The 18,680-nt window shown below is 52.6% G+C and overlaps 2 protein-coding genes and 1 long non-coding RNA gene across 8 annotated transcripts in view; 2 read left to right on the top strand and 1 right to left on the bottom strand.

Moving 5' to 3' along the window:
* Nucleotides 1-1,151: 1,151 nt before the first annotated feature.
* Nucleotides 1,152-6,961, bottom strand: PINLYP (phospholipase A2 inhibitor and LY6/PLAUR domain containing). Of its 3 annotated transcripts, XM_031022366.2 has the most exons (6): nucleotides 6,829-6,961; nucleotides 5,524-5,670; nucleotides 4,434-4,550; nucleotides 2,631-2,783; nucleotides 2,231-2,374; nucleotides 1,152-2,027 (listed from the first exon to the last, which is right to left on the bottom strand). In XM_031022366.2, exons 2-6 carry the CDS (start codon nucleotides 5,591-5,593, stop codon nucleotides 1,873-1,875), a joined length of 639 nt encoding a protein of 212 aa, XP_030878226.1. In that variant the 5' UTR covers nucleotides 5,594-5,670; nucleotides 6,829-6,961; the 3' UTR covers nucleotides 1,152-1,872. The 3 variants fall into 3 exon arrangements, with proteins under 3 accessions (XP_030878226.1, XP_030878229.1, XP_030878225.2); XM_031022369.2 differs by lacking the exon at nucleotides 6,829-6,961 and having other exon boundaries at nucleotides 4,434-4,570; nucleotides 5,524-5,666; XM_031022365.2 differs by lacking the exons at nucleotides 4,434-4,550; nucleotides 5,524-5,670; nucleotides 6,829-6,961 and having other exon boundaries at nucleotides 2,631-3,705.
* Nucleotides 6,803-18,680, top strand: part of XRCC1 (X-ray repair cross complementing 1) — a 25,473-nt gene continuing 13,595 nt past the window's right edge. For 2 of the 4 annotated variants that reach the window (XM_081807004.1, XM_081807002.1), the window contains exons 1-3: nucleotides 6,803-6,921; nucleotides 7,294-7,386; nucleotides 16,576-16,686. In XM_081807004.1, the coding sequence (XP_081663130.1) occupies nucleotides 6,871-6,921; nucleotides 7,294-7,386; nucleotides 16,576-16,686 (255 nt within the window). In that variant the 5' untranslated portion in view covers nucleotides 6,803-6,870. Of the gene's footprint in view, nucleotides 6,922-7,293; nucleotides 7,387-16,091; nucleotides 16,142-16,575; nucleotides 16,687-18,680 lie in introns of those variants that run through there. The other 2 variants (XM_081807005.1, XM_081807003.1) reach the window with 2 other exon arrangements.
* On the top strand, nucleotides 7,393-11,563 carry LOC145717602 (uncharacterized). Its single transcript, XR_014140934.1, has 2 exons — nucleotides 7,393-10,109; nucleotides 10,997-11,563. It is a non-coding gene; the product is annotated as an uncharacterized LOC145717602 (long non-coding RNA).

Raw genomic sequence — 18,680 nt, 5'->3', positions numbered from 1 at the left:
ATACAAGTAGACGCTTGAAAAGTGCTCACATATTAGGGCTTCCTCTCTCGCTGCCCTTGGAACCCCTGCCACGCCAAGAAGTCCAGGCTAACCTGCTGGGTGAGTAGAGGCATGTGGCCCAGTCAGTCTTGACACCCCAAGTGACAGCCAGCCAACCTTCTGAAGCAGAGCTGCCTAGCTGACAAGCTGAACCCAGCAAAAGAGCCACCCGGCTGATCCCAGGCCAAACTGCGGCCTGGCGGAATCATGAGCTAAATAAAAGGGGATTGAGTGTTCTAAGCGACTAAGTTTTGGGGTGGTTACAGAAAGATACAGCCAAAGATAATGGATATAGGCTTGTTCCCTCTCTGTGTGCTGTGGTCCTTTTCCCCCCTCGATGTGACGCAATGATTAAAATCTTAAGCTCTGCCGCTTTGTAGTTGTGTGAACTCCAATGTAACATCCCTCCTCTGAGCCTCAGGTTCTTCTGAAAACAGGGCTGAGAATAACAGTGCCTATCACAGGGAGTTGTCGTGAAGATAAAATGAGAACTCTCTGCTAGGAGGCCCTGGCAGCCATTCTTGCTGTTTACAAAACACGTCCGTGGTCAATGTCACCAAGCAGGACTGCACTTCCTAGCCGCCCCACCCCCCAACCCCGTTGGGTTTGGTGGGCCATGTGACTAGCTCCATACCATGAGTTATGTCAAGTCACTTCTGGGTCACGGCATTTAATCACCCACATGAGACATCCCTGTGCTTTTTCCTGTACACAGCAATGTTCGAGTTGGTGGCTGCTCCACGATTGTGATGAACAGAACACCCTGTGAACGGTGCTGGACACGTAGGGTGAGGGAAGACTCGACTATTTGTGAATGGGGACTTGTTCAGCAAATACTGCTCTCCTCCCTCCTACTGGAAACAGAGCACCCTTCCTTGCTCAGTTGATGTTGGCTTTGACCATATGATTTACTTGACTCAATGGAATGTTAGCACACTGGACCTCAGTAGGGGCTTTTAATGCACTTGGGCTCTTGTGCTCTTGTGATCTGCTGTAAGAACATTAGCCACTGATCCCAGAACTTGAATCCTCCTCCCAAACTGGAGCCAAACCAGCTAATGCAGAGCCAGCCACCCACAAACCCTCAGAAAGAAGAATGCTTGTTGTAATGGTTCAGTTTGGGGATGGTTTGTTACACAGCATTGCTGCAACATTAGTCGACTAATACAACGTTGTTGCTTTAAACCACTGAGATTAGGGACTTGCTTGTTACTGTAGCATAATCTGATTGAGGAGAGTGTTTAGCGCCTTCCAAGTAATGGCCACTCATTGAGTAGCAGCTATTATGATGATTACCATTTACAGACATATAGTCTCTAGAACCAACATTGTCTTACAGGTGCTAGGCACCGCACCAAGTGCTTTTGCAGTTTTCTTTCATTTGACACAACAACCCAACGAGGTTATAACTATTACCATCCACATTTTGCAGACGTGAAAACAGGCAAAAAGAGGGAGAGGTTAGTCAGGAGAAGTGATCATGGACGCGGGGTCTGCCCCTCCCTAGTGGTTTGACCCAAGGGAAGTGACCACAACCTGTGGCCTCAGTTTGTTCATCTGTAAAATTGGGATAATAATATCCACAGAGTTGTTGGGATTCTGAAATGAGGTACAGCATGGAGAACACTGCACAGCAGCCCAGTAGGGAGCACTCCTTTAATAAACAGTAGGGTCTTCTCTCCCTTCCTTGCAAAGAGGAAGTTCCCAAGGGTTAGGACCCCTGCTTTCTGCACCCTACCTTCCTGAGATGCATCATATCACAAGAACTCAGGCACATGGGGAGGTGTAGGCTGAGGACAAATATGTGGCTCAAGCCACATATTCCTCAGTTCTTCACTCTGCCCTGCTAGGGGGCTGGGAGGCTGGAAGGCAGTCTGCTCGGTGGAGGAAGTAGAGATAGGAGGCTGAAGGCACCTGGGCCCCAGCCTTGGCGTAGCAGGCACTCTCTGTAGCACAGCCCCGAGTGGCAAATTTGGGGTTGATGAGACCTGAGAAGGGGATTTCAGAATGGAGTCGGCCCCTACCCCCGCCTTCCTCACCACCCAGGGACCTTCCCCCCCGCCCCTCCACTGCCCCACTCTGCATGTCCTCACCCAGTTCCCCGGAGCCACCATCTCCCCTAGAACCTGGCAGTATGGGCTTCCAGTTCTGGGGCCCTGTCCCCTCCTCTAGAGATCCAGGTTCCCCTCACCAGCCTGCACGTTGCCAGCGAAGTAGACGCAGTGGGTTTCCTGGCCAACACAGCGGGCTGCCTGGGTCCCAGGGCATGTCTCCTGAAAGGGCGCGATGCAGGCTGGGCACTGGAGACCGTTCTCAGTGCGATTGTTCTGGGGAGCTGTGGATGAAGGTGCAGTGTAAGGTGCAGAGATGAAAGCCTTCCCTCACCTCACAACAACCCGGGGGGGGGGTCGGGGGGAGGGACATGGGCTGCGAATGGACACTGCCTTTCCAGGTAAGCAAACTGAGGGGCACGGCAAGCAAGTTGCCCAGTGTCTGAGCGCGGGGCAGAGGCAGGCGGGGGCACACACAGTGGGCTCTCTAGGGGCGGCTGGAAGAAGCGAGTCCCGATGCGGGGCTGAGCTGGCACTCACGGGGCACGGAGCCATGGTTACAGCCGTCACTCTGGCAGCAGCGGGTGTTGGACACCATGTAGTCCTTGGGGCCCATCGTGGTGGACACGAATCCCGTGTAGCAGTCGCTGTACTTCATGCAGGCCTTGTAGGTGTTCAGAGCGTGATGGCCCTCTGAAGGATGGGGGGCAAGGAAGGGAGGGCCCCCGCTGCGCCTGCTGACCCCACTCCAGCGCGGACCCCGGCCTCCGTGAGAGGGGGGTCTCCCAACCCTGCACTTCTCACACCCCCGCGACTGCCTAGAGTGGTCTCTTCCAGCGCCCCAAAGCCATGCCCCTTTATTTGCCTGGGGTATGGTCTGGAGTAGTTTATAAAGTGGCGCCCCCGCCACCCGCCCCATTACCATAGCCCCCAGTCTGCCTGATGGCCTCTTGCAGCTCCCCATTGCCAAGCCCAGGTGCCTGCCTGACCGGGTCCCTTCTGCCCCGCCCCACTGCCATCTTCCTGTCTAGGTCCTGTCTAGGCTTGTGCGAAATGGTCTCTCCCAGCCTTCTCCATCTTCGCCCTCCTCCTGCACCTTCCAAATCCCATCCAACAAACCCTGGGAGGCCACCCCCAACCCCACCCTGCAACACCCATATCCTCTAAGGTGGTCTCTTGCTGCCCCCACGTCTTGGCTGCAGTGGTCTCTTCCAGTCTCCGTGGTCTTCCCCCTCGCGACCAAGTGGTGGTCTCTCCCAACCCAATCCAAGGATTTTCCTCATCACCTCCTAAAAGGTGCTTTTTCCCCACCTTCCTCTCCCCCAGTCCCAGGGTTTGAATCTCCCTCCTATAAGCCTGGGGTCGTCTCTTCAAGGCCTTCGGGTCCTTTCGCCCACCTGCCAACGCCTGCTCGCTAGATAGGGCAGCGTGCAATCCTCTATCCCACCCTCCTTACACACCCCCTCCGGTAGGGCGTGGTTTCTTCCTACACTCCAGGTGGCCCTCAGCTCCGCCGCCTTCACACCTGCCTCGGCCCCATCATCTCCCCTCCTGTGTCTAATGAATGGTCCTTTTCAGCTTTGAATGAAAAGCCCTGCGCTCCACCCCCACCCCCCGCCGCCCCCATGGTCTCTCCATCTCTCCCCTATCCTTTCTCGGGTCTAGGGCGGTCCCTTCCATTGAAGTCACGCCCTCCTCTCCCAATTCACCCACCTTCCTCCCCATCTCCATCTACTTCTCTTCACGACGATTTGCTTCATACTTCAGGGTTCTCTTTCCTCTCCTGTCTGGCAGGGCCCCTTTTATGTCTCTCCCTCGACCTCCTCCTGTCGGGAATGGTCCCTTCCATCCCGCACCGCCCCCACCATCCCCGGGGGGTGGGGGTGGGGTTTCTTCCTCCCATTTTGGACGATTCCTCCCTCTCACCCTAAATGGTCAACCTGATCACATTCTTCCCAACCCACACCAGCCTCTTCCTTCTCTTCTATTCCTCCCCCACCCCCATTCTACCTCCTGCCTATTAGATTCTACCCCTCTCACCTGTTCTGTTCCCCATGTCCTTTCCTTTCCTCATCTCCACCTGCCTAAGAAAGTCTCTATATCTGCCCCCGCCCCCCCAATCTAATATTTTGCAGAGTCTCGTTTTCCGAAATCCCTGAGAACAATGGTTTCTACCATCCCATTGAATTCGCTTCCTTCCACCCACCACCTCAGGATAGTCTTTCCCTCTTCCCTGACCTCCCACACGAGCACCGTGATGATCCCTCCCTTGGCGTGAAGCTATCTTCTACCCTTGAAGGCACAACCACCTCCCCAGGGTGTGACGCCAGACCCTCTTCGTACTTGTGCTCGACTCCCCGACGATGACCACGCATGCGTCCTTGCCGGCCTCGCAGGCCTTCATTTTTCCGCTGCACGTGGGCCCGGAGCCCCGGCACACTTCACAGCTCAGCGGGCACCCTGCAGTGTAGAGAGCCAGGCTGTCGACATGAGGGGCATGGTCAGCGGACCACCAATGAGACTTCAGGGTCCAGAAGGAGATGGGGCAAAGGGGGCCGGATTTGGAGTCCTGAGGGAGGAGGGACAGGTGTCTCCCTAATTGTTCAGGGGTGGAGCACTGACCGCTGTCCAGGGAGCTGTCCAGGGCTCTTCCTGGGACGCGGTGGGGAAGCCAGCAAGGCCGCTTCCAGGGGCGGGAAGCGACTCCACCAGGGAGCCTGTTTCCCTAATTACAAGGCTGGGGACTTGGAATGCTAGGGTCCTCTGAGAAGGCTGGGGGACAGGGAGGGGTCCTGGTGAAGGTTTCCAAGGGCTTTTGTGAAGCTTCAGGTCCAGCTGTTTCTTGGACACAAGACCAGGTGTAGGTCTTGGGGATGGTAGGAGCTTAGGCAGGGGAACCTGAGCCTGGGGTCTTCATCCCAGATCAAGAAGGGAGAGTCAAGACCAAGAGGGCAGAGGGCATGGACTCCTTGGTCCTAAGAGAGGAGGCAACTGGGGGCCCAGACATGAGTCCTGGGGAAGGTGGAGCTTGTCTGAACTCCCACCTCTAAGGGAAGGGGGGCTGGGGGTCTGAACTCTAGAATCCAGGAAGAAAGGAAATCTCTACTCCCCCATGCCGCCCTCCCCCCAGCTTTTTTTTTTTTTCCTTCCCTTTCTAGTCATGCTCTCATCCAATTTCCTAGACTTCCTGTCTTATTTGGAGACCTTGCCTGGGGGGACAGAGGATTCAGAGCCCACCAAGCTCCCTCCTTTCTCAGGGATCCAGTCACATGAACTTTTGAGCTTTTCTTCCCTTGAGGCCCCAGGCTTTCTCTTCCTTCAGACCCTGCCTTCACCATGAATCTGAATTCCCAGGACACCACCTCTGTCCCCCTCCAAGACCTTGCTGAGTGCTCTCTCATGGTCCTCATGGTCCAGATCCCTTCTCACTTACCCAGACCCAGGAGGGTGCAGAGCAGCGTAAACGCCAGCAGGAAGGTCCCGGGTTTCATGGGAGTCCTCATGGTGAGTGAACCTGTAGTCCCAGGTCCCCAGCCCTTATAGGAAGCTGAGGAGGGGCGGGTCTGGATCCACCTTCACCCTGAGGTGAGAAATAGCTGAGGTAAGATCTCAGGGCAGGCCTTTGTGGCTCTGCGTTGGGGATACGGAACCAGAATCCAAAAGGGACATGGGCATCTCATGCTCAGCTACCTGCTCCACAGGGACCCCAGGACTCTGGGCTTCTAGCCCCCTCTTCCATCAAGACCCAGAAGGTCACTTTCCTGTTTTCTCACATTCCCACCGCCCTCCTCTCCCCCTCTTTTCTGGCCTGAAGCCCAAGGTCAGAGTCGGGTCACTTGATTCCCTCTAGGTATAGGGTGGCTGCTAGGACTGAGATCCCCTCTCTCTTCCCTCTCTTTCCAAGGAGGCGCCCAGCGTGGGTGGGGCCCTACTTGGGAGGGCCCAGCATGTCCAGGCTCGTTCTGCGGGGGACTAGGCGCCCTGTCTCTCTTCCTTCTTCGTGCGCTTGGCTCATATTCCCTGTTCTGTGTTTGGGCTGTCCGCAACTCCGATCCCGCCTGGGGCTGCACCTCTGGGTCTCACGGGGACCGAACAGAGGGATGACTGTCAACAGGCAGGGGCGGGCGTGGTAGGAGACAGATGCCCACAGGTCACATATTGGGAAACTGAGGCATCGGTGAAAGCATTCTAGGTTGGGTGTATCTGGTTTGGATGCATACTTTGGGTCTTATTTAGATAAGTCTTTGATCCACTCTCTTGGCCTCAGGCATAACCCTGGAGAGATCGGAGATTTTGTTCGTGTGTGCATGGTGGTGGGGTAGCGGGGAGGAGTGTAACCGCAGGAACCCGTGGAGAGGATCCCGTAGCAGTATGCTCCAGGTTCCCTGGGAAAAACCAGTCAGGTCTGCGTTCTCCTATTTTCTAAGGCTTCAGTTTGGGCGGTGACTGCATCGTCCAATGAGAATGGCGAATTTTTTTCTAGGGGCCAATCCCGGAGGCCGCTCCTGTTGCCAGGCGCCCAGAAAGCAGGGTGTGAACGACACCGGGAGGCGGAGCTTAGAGGAAAGCCCGTTGCTAGGGAACTAAGCGCCTCGCTCCGGAGAGGCGAGACTGGGCATGCGCGGCGTCGACGCGTGAGCCGGCGCGCCGCGGTTTGAAAGGCCCGAAGCCTGTGCGCTTGCGCACTTCAGCCCGCGCAGGGAGCACCCCCCCCTCCTCCACCCCCCCAAACTCGGACCTTCCTCCATCCTTCGCGCCAGGCGAAGCCCAAGACGTTGACATGCCGGAGATCCGTCTCCGCCATGTGGTGTCCTGCAGTAGCCAGGACTCGGTGAGGAGCTGGCTTGGGAGGAGGTTGGAAGACGTCAGGGAATCCATGCGGGGGCACCACAGGAACTTTGGGAGAGTGAAAGGGAACTTCACGGAAGTCTGTGGCGGGTCAGGGGGGAATTCCAGGAGGCTATGAGGGAATTCTGGGAGAGATGTGGAATAGGGGAACTTCCGGTCGGGAAAGGAGGCACTGGGGAGCATCCAGGGGAAAATGTTACAGGGGACTCGAGGCAGGGTGTGGTGGGATTAACGGGGAATTTTAAATCTGGGGCAGCGCAGAGGGCTCGGGAGGACTCAAAGGAATAATGTGAGAGCCGGGGACCGAGCTCTCTTCCCTGTACCCTTACTTTCCTTTTTCCACGCTTATCTCCAGACCCACTGTGCAGAAAACCTCCTCAAGGCGGACACTTACCGAAAATGGCGAGCAGCCAAGGCAGGCGAGAAGACCATCTCTGTGGTGCTCCAGGTGATCCTGCCCTCCCCCTGCCTCCTTCCTAATAGGAGTCTGGAGACTCAAGGTTCAGACACGGCTCTTGAGCCAACTGGCAGTGGGTTAAGACACTTTCCCTTCTGGACTTCAGCTTCCTTACCTGGAAAATGGGCAGTGTGATTGCTGTGCCCCTTAGCAGAGGACTAGGCCAGGATGACCATAGGAATCAATGTGTGGTTGTTTTTACTTTCTGGGCCTCAGTTTCCTCAGCTGGAACAGAGTGAATCATTCTCACTATCCTGCCTCCTGAAGTCAGTGGGCTCAGGGCTGGAAAATGTCCCCGAAGTTCATGGAAACCAATCAACCCCATTTTAAAGATGGGGAAACTGAAGCGGGAAGTGGGGAGGAGTGACGTGGCGAGGCTAAGTGCCATTCTAGAATGCTTGCCAGGTTCTTCTGAGTGCTCTCACCCACTCTTCACCCCAGTGCTGTGAAGTTGGAGGCAGGCACGGAGGAAAGTGTGGTTTGACCCCATATGGTTACAGAATTCCAAGCGGGCTGTTCCTGTCGCGGATAAGAAACTGATGGGAGGAGAGAGCTAAGCATGTTTGAAGCATCTGCTCTGTGCTGGGTACTGGCCTGGATGATCTCGCTGTTCACAGGTGCAGTGTGACGCAGGGGCCCTTATCACCATCAGTCAATGGCATGCTAAGACTCAAACCCACATTGGTGCTCTGAACACTTTGTCACACTGCTTTGTGTTCACCCACTGGCTTTTTTTTTTTTTAAAGATTTTATTTATTTATTTATTTCAGAGAGAGAGAGACACAGCGAGAGAGGGAACACAAGCAGGGGGAGTGGGAGAGGGAGAAGCAGGCTTCCCGCGGTGCAGGGAGCCCGATGCGGGGCTCGATCCCAGGACCCTGGGATCATGACCTGAGCCGAAGGCAGACGCTCAACGACTGAGCCACCCAGGCGCCCCTGGGGAGGGATGTTGCGGAGCAAGGCTTACATGATTGTGTCGAACCTTTTCTTGATATCTCTTTTGCCCAGTGGTTCCGAAAAAGTTTGAGCTCACAGAGCCTTTTTAGAATTACAGAGAAGCTGAGGATTCTCTCCCCAGGAAAAATACACAGACCTATAAGACTTTCTGATTTTAGAAGTTTAAACATCTTCTCAGTCCCTAACAGAGTAATAATAATGAGAGCTGACATTGGTTCAGCATTGCAACTGCCAGTTATGTTTTTGAACACCTCACATGGATCAACTCATTGAATCTATAAAAACCCCATGACCTAGAGTCTAGTATTATCTCCATTTGAGAGATGAGGAAACTGAGTCCCAGAGAGGTTATGCCACTTGGTTAAAGCCAGTGTTTAAAATTGAGGAGGTACAAAACAAATAAATATATAAACTGAGGGAGGGACAAGTTGCTCACAATTTAGTCTTGGGACCTGGATTCAAGTCCCCATCTCTTCCTCTTACTCATTCTGTGACCTCAGGCACATTTTTCCATTTCTCTGAACCTGTTTTCTCACCTGTCCATTGAGAATGATGAGATCTAAGCCCGGGGTCATTGTGAAAATGAGGTGACATAGCGTCTGCAAAAGTGCTCTGTCAACAGGTAGATGTTTGTGTAAAGGGAGGGATTCGTGTTTTTATTACTGGGTGATGATTCTCCTGGGTTCTCTTAGGATCAGGTGACCCTGGGAGAATCACATTCCATTCTGTACCCTAGTTGCAGTGGGAGCAGAGAGACCAGAGGGAAGAGAGACGTGACAGGGGGATGCGGGAACCGGAGGGGCCAGAGCAAAGCACAGGGTTCTCTGGTCTGGGAGACTGAGGGAGATATTGCAGCTGTCACTGAAATGGGAAACCCAGAGAAGGGGCAGCTTGAGAAGGTGATACCTTCAGCTGGGATGTCCAGGCGTGCCGTGACTTTGGGACTGAGGTCCAGGTGGCAGTTAGGAATCAGAACCGGACCTGGATGGAGACAGAGGTGTGGAAGTTGTCAGCACAGGGGCAGGACCTATAGACTCAGGAGTGAATGGATTCTTATGTTCATTTGTTCACTAATTATTTATGAAGTGCCTTCTATAGGCCAAGCACTGTTTTAGGTCCTGGAGCTACACAGCAGCAGACAGCACGAGACCAAAATATGTCAGTCGTGTGGAGCTTTCATGTTAGGAGGGAAGGACTGACAAACCAATATGTAAAGAGTGTCAGAGGGATGGTGAGTGCTGTGGAGTAACATTAAACCCTTAAGAGGAAAGGGGAATGCTGCAGCTGGAGGAGGAGGCAGTGACAGGAAGTGTTTCTTTCTTTAAAGATTTTATTTATTTATTTGACAGAGAGAGAGACAGCGAGAGAGGGAACACAAGCAGGGGAGTGGGGGAGGGAGAAGCAGGCTTCCTGCGGAGCAGGGAGCCCGATGCGGGGCTCGATCCCAGGACCCTGGGATCATGACCTGAGCTGAAGGCAGACGCTTAACCGACTGAGCCACCCAGGCGCCCCAAGAGGTTTTTCTTTTAATAGGGATCCAGGAAGGCCTCCCTGAGCAGGTGACATTGAGCACAGTGAGCTATGTAAAGATCTGGGAGGAAACACAGACTGCGGCAGCCTGGCACCTGGCGTGCTGGAGGAACAGCAAGGAGGCCAGTGTGGGTGCAGTGGAGTTAGCCAAGGTGGGGAGAAGCAGGAGATGAGCTAATGGGGCGGAGGTGGAGGGCCCCCAACACGCTGAAGGCCTGAGAGCCACTGTAAGTACTTGAGCTTTTACTCTGGATGAGTTGGGAACCACTGAAGGGCTCTGAGCAAAGGAGGAACAGAAGCGAACTTAGCTTCTCATGGAATCCTGCTTTCCGCGTTGAGAATAAAGCGCAGGGGGCAAGCGGCATCGCAGCGACTGATAATTTATCCCACATGAGAGACACTTTGGGCAATCTTTTTTTTTTTTTTAAAGATTTTGTTTATTTATTTGACAGAGAGAGACACAGCGAGAGAGGGAACACAAGCAGGGGGAATGGGAGAGGGAGAAGCAGGCCTCCCGCGGAGCAGGGAGCCCAATGCAGGGCTCGATCCCAGGACCCTGGGATCGTGACCTGAGCCAAAGGCAGACGCTTAACGACTGAGCCACCCAGGCGCCCCCACTTTGGGCAATCTGATTGCATTTGGCAATGGCCAGGATTCAGGGTGACTCCAGATTCATCTAATGCTAATTCTGGTTCTTGTCAAGTGAGTGGAAAGGCAGACATTTCCGGACACAGATGCGTGTGGATTAATCTGTGGAGTGTTCCTCCCAACCATGTTATGCAACATCTGGATTACCACACAGGGTTCAACCCTCTGCTCGTGACGGCCACACACACCCTTTTTGTTTGCGGTAGCTGATGGAGGCTCCGAGGATAACCCATCAGCTGCTCCCAGGAGGGGAGTTCCAGCTTCTTGGCTAACCGCTCCTGGGCCGGAGGGCATGGCTGGGACAAGGTCCAGGTAGCTCTGGTGCCCCGCTGACATGCGTTCTTGAGAAGAAATGCTTAACAGCAGCGTGGCGCACGTTTTGTGGTGGTTTTTCAGTGGCTTGCTAACCATTCAGTTTGCCCTCGTGGCGTTTTCAATTGTTTTTCGCTTATTTGATGTGTAACAGGTGTACAGCGAAGCGCACTGTTCAGTGAATCCTCACAGACTGCAAGCCACGTACTCCCCATCTACACGCCATCCACATCCGAGTCACAGAACGGGCCCGGGCCCCAGGCCCCCTGCATTCCTTCCTGTCCCTTCGCCCCACAGGGTAGCAACCGTCCTGACTTTTAGTAGCACAGATTCGTTTTGCCTCTTTTTGAATTTTATATAGATGGAAGCACGCAGGATAGACGTCTGTGGCTGCTGTCACTCAGCCTGATGTTTGTGACTTTTTTTATTTTTAAAGATTTTATTTGACAGGGAGAGAGACGGAGCATAAGCAGGGGGAGCGGCAGGCAGAGGGAGAGGGAGAAGCAGGCTCCCCTTCCGAGCAGGGAGCCTGATGTGGGGCTCGATCCCGGGACCCCAGGACCATGACCTGAGCCGAAGGCAGACGCTTAACCAACTGAGCCACCCAGGCACCCCTGTTGTTTGTGACGCTGATCCACATTGGTGGGTGTAGCTGTGGATGGCTCGTTCTCATTTCTGTGTAGTACTCCATAGCTGGAGAATACCATTGCAGTTTTATTAACTTTTTTTTTAAAAAAAGATTTTATTTCTTTATTTGAGAGAGAGAGAGAGAGAGCATATGCAGGGGGAGGGGCAGACGGAGAGGGAGAAGCAGACACCTCACTGAGCAGGGTCCCCGACAGGGCTTGATCCCAGAACCTTGTGATCATGACCTGAGCCGAAGGCAGACACTTAACTGACTGAGCCACCCAGACACCCAGTTTTATTAACTTTTTGAATGAGTATTATATGTATATGGTGCAAAATTTAAAAGGCACAAAAGGGTTTACACCCTCCTCTCCCTGCTTGTTTCCACCCTGTCCTGTTCCCTCTATAGGCAGCCACTGTTGGCAGTTTCTCACGTGGCCCTCCTGGGTCACTGAACACCCATAAACAAGTTTGTCCACCTCTTCCACCAGGTACATAGTATATGCACCGTTCTCTCCCCTTGCTTTCTTTCAAATAACAATAGATCTTGGAGATCCACTGGCATGGGGTAAAGTTCTACCTGATTCCTTTATTTATTTATTTATTTATAAAGATTTTATTTATTCATTTGAGACACAGAGAGAGAGAGAGCATGAGCAGTGGGAGAGGCAGAAGCAGGCTTCCTGCTGAGCCAGGAGCCCAATGTGGGGCTTGATCCCAGGACCCCAGGATCATGACCTGAACCGAAGGCAGACACCCAACCATCTGAGCCACCGAGGCACCCATACCTGATTCCTTTAAATGGTGCATAACCTTGCCTTTCCTGGACGTGGAACAATTTTTTAACAAAATGTCTCTCAGGAACTTTGTGAGCCTTCCCAGCCCCATTTGTTTTCCTGTCGTGAGTTATGTCTTCCTGAGAAAGGTGCACATGAACCTGGCCACGGATGACCGGCATTTCATGCTTGAGCTCGTCTCCTAACCGCTGACGCTGAACACTTACTTTTTTTTTTAAGTAAGCGTGGGGCTTGAACTCACAACCCTAAGATTGAGATCTGAGCTGAGATCAAGAGTCAGACGATTAACCAACTGAGGCTGGTCGCCTCGCTTTTTTTTTTTTTTTTAAAGATTTTATTTATTTATTTGACAGAGAAAGAGACAGCGAGAGAGGGAATACAAGCAGGGGGAGGGGGAGAGGGAGAAGCAGGCCTCCCGTGGAGCAGGGAGCCCGACACGGGGCTCAATCCCAGGACCCTGGGATCATGACCTGAGTCGAAGACAGACGTTTAACGACTGAGTCACCCAGGCGCCCCAATTTTTTTTTTTTAATTTTTTTTTTTTTTTTAATTTATTTATTTGACAGAGAGAGACACAGCGAAAGAGGGAACACAAGCAGCGGGAGAGGGAGAGGGAGAAGCAGACTCCCAGCCGAGCAGGGAGCCCGATGCGGGGCTCGATCCCAGGACCCTGGGATCATGACCTGAGCCGAAGGCAGACGCTTAACGACTGAGTCACCCAGGCGCCCCAATTTTTTTTTTTAAGATAAAATTCACATACCATGAAATTCACCATCTCAGCCATGTAAAGCGTACAATTCAGTGGGTCTTGGCATCTTGACAGCGTTCTGCAGTCACTGCCACTAGTCGAGAACATTTTTATCGCCCAGAGAAACCCCATCACCATTCAACAGTCACTCCCTGTTCCCTCCGCTGCCCAAGCTGCCCCCCCGGCAACCACTGATCCACTTTTTGTCACTGTAGATTTGTATGTTCTGGACCTTTCACATAGACAGGATCATACGCTATGACCTTTGTGTGTGATTTCTCTTACCGAGCATACACCCGAGATTCCTATGTGTTGTCATGTGGGTCAGCCTTTTCTGTTCCATCACATGGGTACACCATATGCTGCATGTCCGCTCATAAATTGATGGATGTTTGGGTTGTCTCGATATGTGAACACTGTGGCCGGAAATTCTTTATCACAAAGAAGAAATACAAGAAATACACAAAGAAGAAACACATGTGCGTGTTTAAAGTACAAGTAGTTAATGTATGCAAAAAAAAATCATTCACTCACAATACAGATTGAGCCTTGTGCTTTGTCACGTGGGAAAGGTAAAGATGTTGGCTTTTTACCTCGAGGGTTGGAATAGGGGAGTTGAGAAGGAGTGTGGGGCTGTAGGCAGGCAGCTGCTGGGTCAAATTTCTCTCCGTCATTAGCCATGTGTGACATGTGAGCTATTTCTTTAACGTGTCTGAGCCTCTTTGCCCATCTGTAACACCGGGAGAGTAACAGGCCCTTCCTTCTAAGGTAGTTGTGAGGTGAGGATTCATGGATGCCCGGCCAACGAAGAGCTTAGCCAATCGTGATAGACAGAGTCATGGCCTCTAAAAGACATCCACGTCCTGATCCCTAGAACCTGGGAATGTGTCACTTTACACAGCAGAGGGGACTCTATGGACGTGGTGAAGTTAAGGATCTTGAGGTAGTGAGATTAGCTTGGGTTATTTGGAGGATAGGAGGGGACCCAGCATCCTCACAGGGGTCCTTATAAGGAAAGAGGGAGGCAGGACAACCAGAGAAGGAGACATGAAGAGGGAAACAGAGGCCGGAGTGATGCCGTCGCCGGCTTCGGAGGCAGAGGAAGTGGCCACAAGCTGAGGAACACATGTGGCTTCTAGAAGCTGGAAATAGGGCAAGGAAACAGATTCTCCCCTAGAACCTCCAGAAGGAATGCAGCCCCGCTGACACCTGGATTGAAACCCTGTGAGACCAAGTTTCAGGCTTCTGACCTCCAGATCTATAAGAGGTATTGTTGTTAGCCAGTGAGTTTGCGGTCATCTGTTACAGCAGCAGTGGGACACGAATACACCAGGCCCCTGGCACACAGTGAGAATCTGAAAGTGTTGGCCACGATGATTCCTTTGTGACAGGATGGGGACACTGAGGCAAGTGCCTCACCAAAGCCACTTGGTCAGGAAGGGCAGAGCCCGAGTTACAACTCGGGGCATTGGTTCCTTCAGCAAATGGTTACTAGGCGCTTCCCGTCCATCTGTCCATCCATCCATCAGGAACGTATTGAAGTTCCTGTGGGAACAGTGTCCGCTGACATTTAGGAGCGTTTGCTCTATGGCAGGCACTATTCCAGGGGCTTGTTATGTATCCCTCATTTGAATCTTCACAACGACTCTCTGAGTTCAAAGTTGTCACTGTGCCCATTTTATAGGTTAGGAAACTGAGACACAAGGGGTGAAATGAAACTCTTTGCTCCAGGGTCACACAGACTAAGTATGCAGAGCTGGGAAGGACCAAACACTGTTCAGCATTCACAACACAGTGGGGAATGACTTAGATACTGTCTCTGCCTTCATGGAGCTTAGAAGTCTGGTGGGGGAAACAGATGCCAGACAGATGCAAATAAAAAGTGTAGTTACATAATTGAGTGGTGATAACTGAAGAAAAATAAGAGTGGTTTAGGCAGGGGGGATGGCAGGTGCAAAGGCCCTGTGGTGGAAAGGAGCCATTGTGCTCTTGGGACGGAAGGAAGGCTGGCGTGGCTGGAGGGGAGCCATCAAGTATGGCAGGAGGCTGAGAAGTCAGACTAGGACCTGTGTACCTGGGCAGCACCGCACACCGTCCCAGGGCTCAGAGCTGTGGAGGCAGAGGGAGCCGTCAGGAGGCCAGCTTGGCTCTGCCATGGGAAGCCCCTTCCCTCAGCACCGCCTCCTTCTCCAGCGTGCCCGTGATGGGGTGGAGGAGCACGCGTGGACTCGAGCCAGCCTCCCTGGGCTGCAGGCCCGGCTCTGCCACTCACCAGCTGTGTGACCTTGGGGAAGTTACATAACCGCTTCCTGCCTTTGTTCGCTCGTGTGTTAAGTGAGCCATTGTGAGGAGAGGGGATGCACGTATTGCGTGTCCGGTACGACATGAGCACTTCAGTGTTCGCTGCAGGTGTTACTGTGGCTGTTATTTTCGTGAGTCATCTCAGCTCCTTTCAGGAGGAGGGTTATAAGGACAGCCCGCCCATCCCACACGGAAGAAAACCGCCGCTCAGAGAGGTTGCACGGCCCCCGGGCTTGCTCAGCTTAGAAATGGCAGGGCTGGATTTGAACCCAGGCTCGCCTCACCCCAAGTCCAGGCTCCTTCCTCCCCTGTAGGGATGTCTCTGTTTGTGGCGGCACGTAGGCGAAGTCTGGGCGAGTGACAGGGCCAACTGGAGCATCGGATGCTCCTGGGGGCGGTGGACTAGGTACCTTTGAGTGCTGTAATAACTTGTCATTCTAGAAGCCAAAGAGAAGAGCCCCGAACTGGAGAGCCGACTTGCATCATCCGTTCCTAACTGCCTTCCACCCCCACATGGCTTTCTGTGCCTTTAACTGTCAAGACGGGAATGGCAGACCCTTTGTCGGGGAGCCTTCCTCCACATAGATAGCTCTTTCCTTCCTTTAGAAAGTAGTTATGGAGCATTGACTAACAGTGCCTCCTGATTGACCGGGGCAGAGTGTCTACTACATGCTGTGTAGTGTGGCCATAGTATTCGTGTGTATACTCCTGGATTTGGTGATTATCCCCATTTTACAGATGAGGATACTGAGGCTCCAAGAGACTGGCTGACAAGGCCATTTCGCTAGTGTATGGCAGAGCTGGGATTCAAACCCAGGAAGCCATGGTGAGCAAAACCACACCAGGCCCCTACCTGGGGGGAGCTTCCTCAGAGTCCTGTGTGACTGGGGGGAGAGGGGACAGATGTGCCATTTGTGTGCATGATTATTTGAATGAAGTTGGAACCCTGGCAGGTGCTACCACGGAGAGCTCCATGGCAGCAGGTTCCACACCGATCTGGCGGAGTCTGGAGGTGTTGGGGAGGCAAGCATGGGGGCTCAGGCATTCATCCAGGGAAGATCTCCTGAGCTCCAACCTCTGGGCCATGCCCTGTGCTACACGCGGGGGACGCGGTGACACCCCTTACCCTGGCTCCCACTGTCACAGAGCTGACATTGCGAGGGGACGTGGCAGCCCGGCTGGGGGTCAGACCTCTCCCGAGGGCCCACAGTGAGGCCAGGGGCAGAGCAGGCCCTGACGGTGGGCTTTCCCCTCCCACAGCTGGAGAAGGAGGAACAGATACACAGCGTGGACATCGGCAATGACGGCTCGGCTTTCGTGGAGGTGCTGGTGGGCAGCTCGGCTGCAGGGGCTGGGGAGCAAGACTACGAGGTAAGCAGGGCTTCAAGTTGAGCCCCATGCTGATCCCTGCCCCAGGTGCCCTCAGCCCTGTTCCCGCCAGGGCCTCCTGGGTGAGTCCCACTGCCCTCTGCCCCCTGGAGGAGCAGGCACGGGTGATAAACCGCACACCAGGGCAGAGACCCACGTTTGCTTCGGGGAGGGGGCCGTGAACAACCGGGCACACTTGTTTGGTCTAAGAGGCAGCCACTGCTTGAGGGCAAACCTGCTTTTCTGTGGTCCCAGAGGTTCTCACAGATGTCCTGGCGAATCAAGATTCTGCATTGTTTGGGATGCCTCTGTTAGTCACTTTATTTTTTTTTATTTTTTTATTTTTTTTAATATTTTATTTATTTATTTGACAGAGAGAGACACAGTGAGAGAGGGAACACAAGCAGGGGGAGTGGGAGAGGGAGAAGCAGGCTTCCCGCTGAGCAGGGAGCCCGATGCGGGGCTCGACCCTGGGATCATGACCTGAGCCGAAGGCAGACGCTTAACAACTGAGCCACCCAGGCGCCCCTGTTAGTCACTTTATATGGGACAAATGTTGACAAGAAAGAATGCCTTTTGCTCTATTAAAGATATTTTATTTTATTTATTTTATTTATTTTTTAAAGGTTTTATTTATTTGAGAGAGAGAGAGAAAGCAAGCGCGGGGGGAAGGGCAGAGGGAGAGGGAGAAGCAGACTCCCTGCGAAGCAGGCTCCCCGCTGAGCAGGGAGCCTGACATGGGCTCAATCCCAGGACCCCAGGATCACGACCTGAGCTGAAGGCAGATGCTTAACCGACTGAACCATCAAGACGCCCCTATTTTATTTTATTTTTGAAGATTTATTTATTTGGGAGAAAGAGAATGTGAGCGTGAGGAGCGGAGGGGCAGAGGGGGAGGGAAAGAATCTCCAGCAGACTCTCTGCTAAGCTTGGAGCCGGATGTGGGGCTGTATCCCGGGACCCTGAAACTATGACCTGAGCCAAAATCAAGAGTTGGCCACTTAACTGACTGAGCCACCCAGGCGCCCTGCTCTATTACAAATATTTTAAAAGTTGGCACAATCCTTTTCTTACTGGTTGAATTCATTAGAGCTGGGTTGGTGACATCATAGTTAACCAGCTGGCTAATCCACAAAATGTTTTGGGGTAGAAATAAACCTACTTGGAAAAGCAAGTTTATAATTTTAAGTAAACAGTAAACCAGTTTCTTACAAGATGAGTTTTTTTCCTTTCAGTGAGAAACTATTTTTAGTTGAAGTGTATTTTGCAAACAATAAAATGCACAGATCTTAGTGTATGGGTCGAGGAGCTCTGACAACTGTATACCTGTGTGACCGGCCCCCAAGTCAAGACGTGGAGCCTTGCCAGCATCCCGGGGAGGTCCCTTGCACCCCTTTGCAGTCATTCCCCGTCCCCCCACCCTCGCCAGCTCAGGCATCCTCTGGTCTCTTCCGTCACTCCAGACTAGCTTTGCCTGTCGTAGAATTTCATATAAATGGAATTTTATAGTACGTACTTTTTTGTGGCTGGCTTTTTTCAGTCAACGTCCTGTGTTTTTGAGATTCTTCCATACTGCATGTCAGCCGAGTAGCATTCACCTCAGGCAGAGACCACAATTTGTTTCTCCATTCTCTCGTGGATGGGCACCTGGGCTTTTGCCACTTTTTGACGATTATGAAGAAAGCTGCTTGTGAACATTTTTGTACAAGCCTCTGCATGGAGATCTCTTTTGGGTAAATACCTAAGAGTGCAATTGCGTTGTCTTAGGGTAGATGTATGTCTTAACCTTATTGGACATTGACAGTTTTCCAAAGTGGTTGTACCGTTTTACGTTTTCTTCAGCAGAAGCTGAGAGTTGTAGTTGCCCCGTATCCTTACCTGTCCCTGATGTTGCCAGTTGTTAACTTGTTAAATTTCAGCCATTCAGATGGCACGTGGTGGTGGTTTTTTTTTTTTTTTAGGATTTTATTTATTTATTTGAGAGAGAGAGAGAGAGA

Source organism: Leptonychotes weddellii, chromosome 16, assembly GCF_054177405.1.
Source record: "Leptonychotes weddellii isolate Sample4059 chromosome 16, ASM5417740v2, whole genome shotgun sequence".
NCBI lineage: Eukaryota > Metazoa > Chordata > Mammalia > Carnivora > Phocidae > Leptonychotes > Leptonychotes weddellii.
Note: the sequence above shows the minus strand (reverse complement) of the source record. Positions and strands in the feature narration are given on the sequence as shown.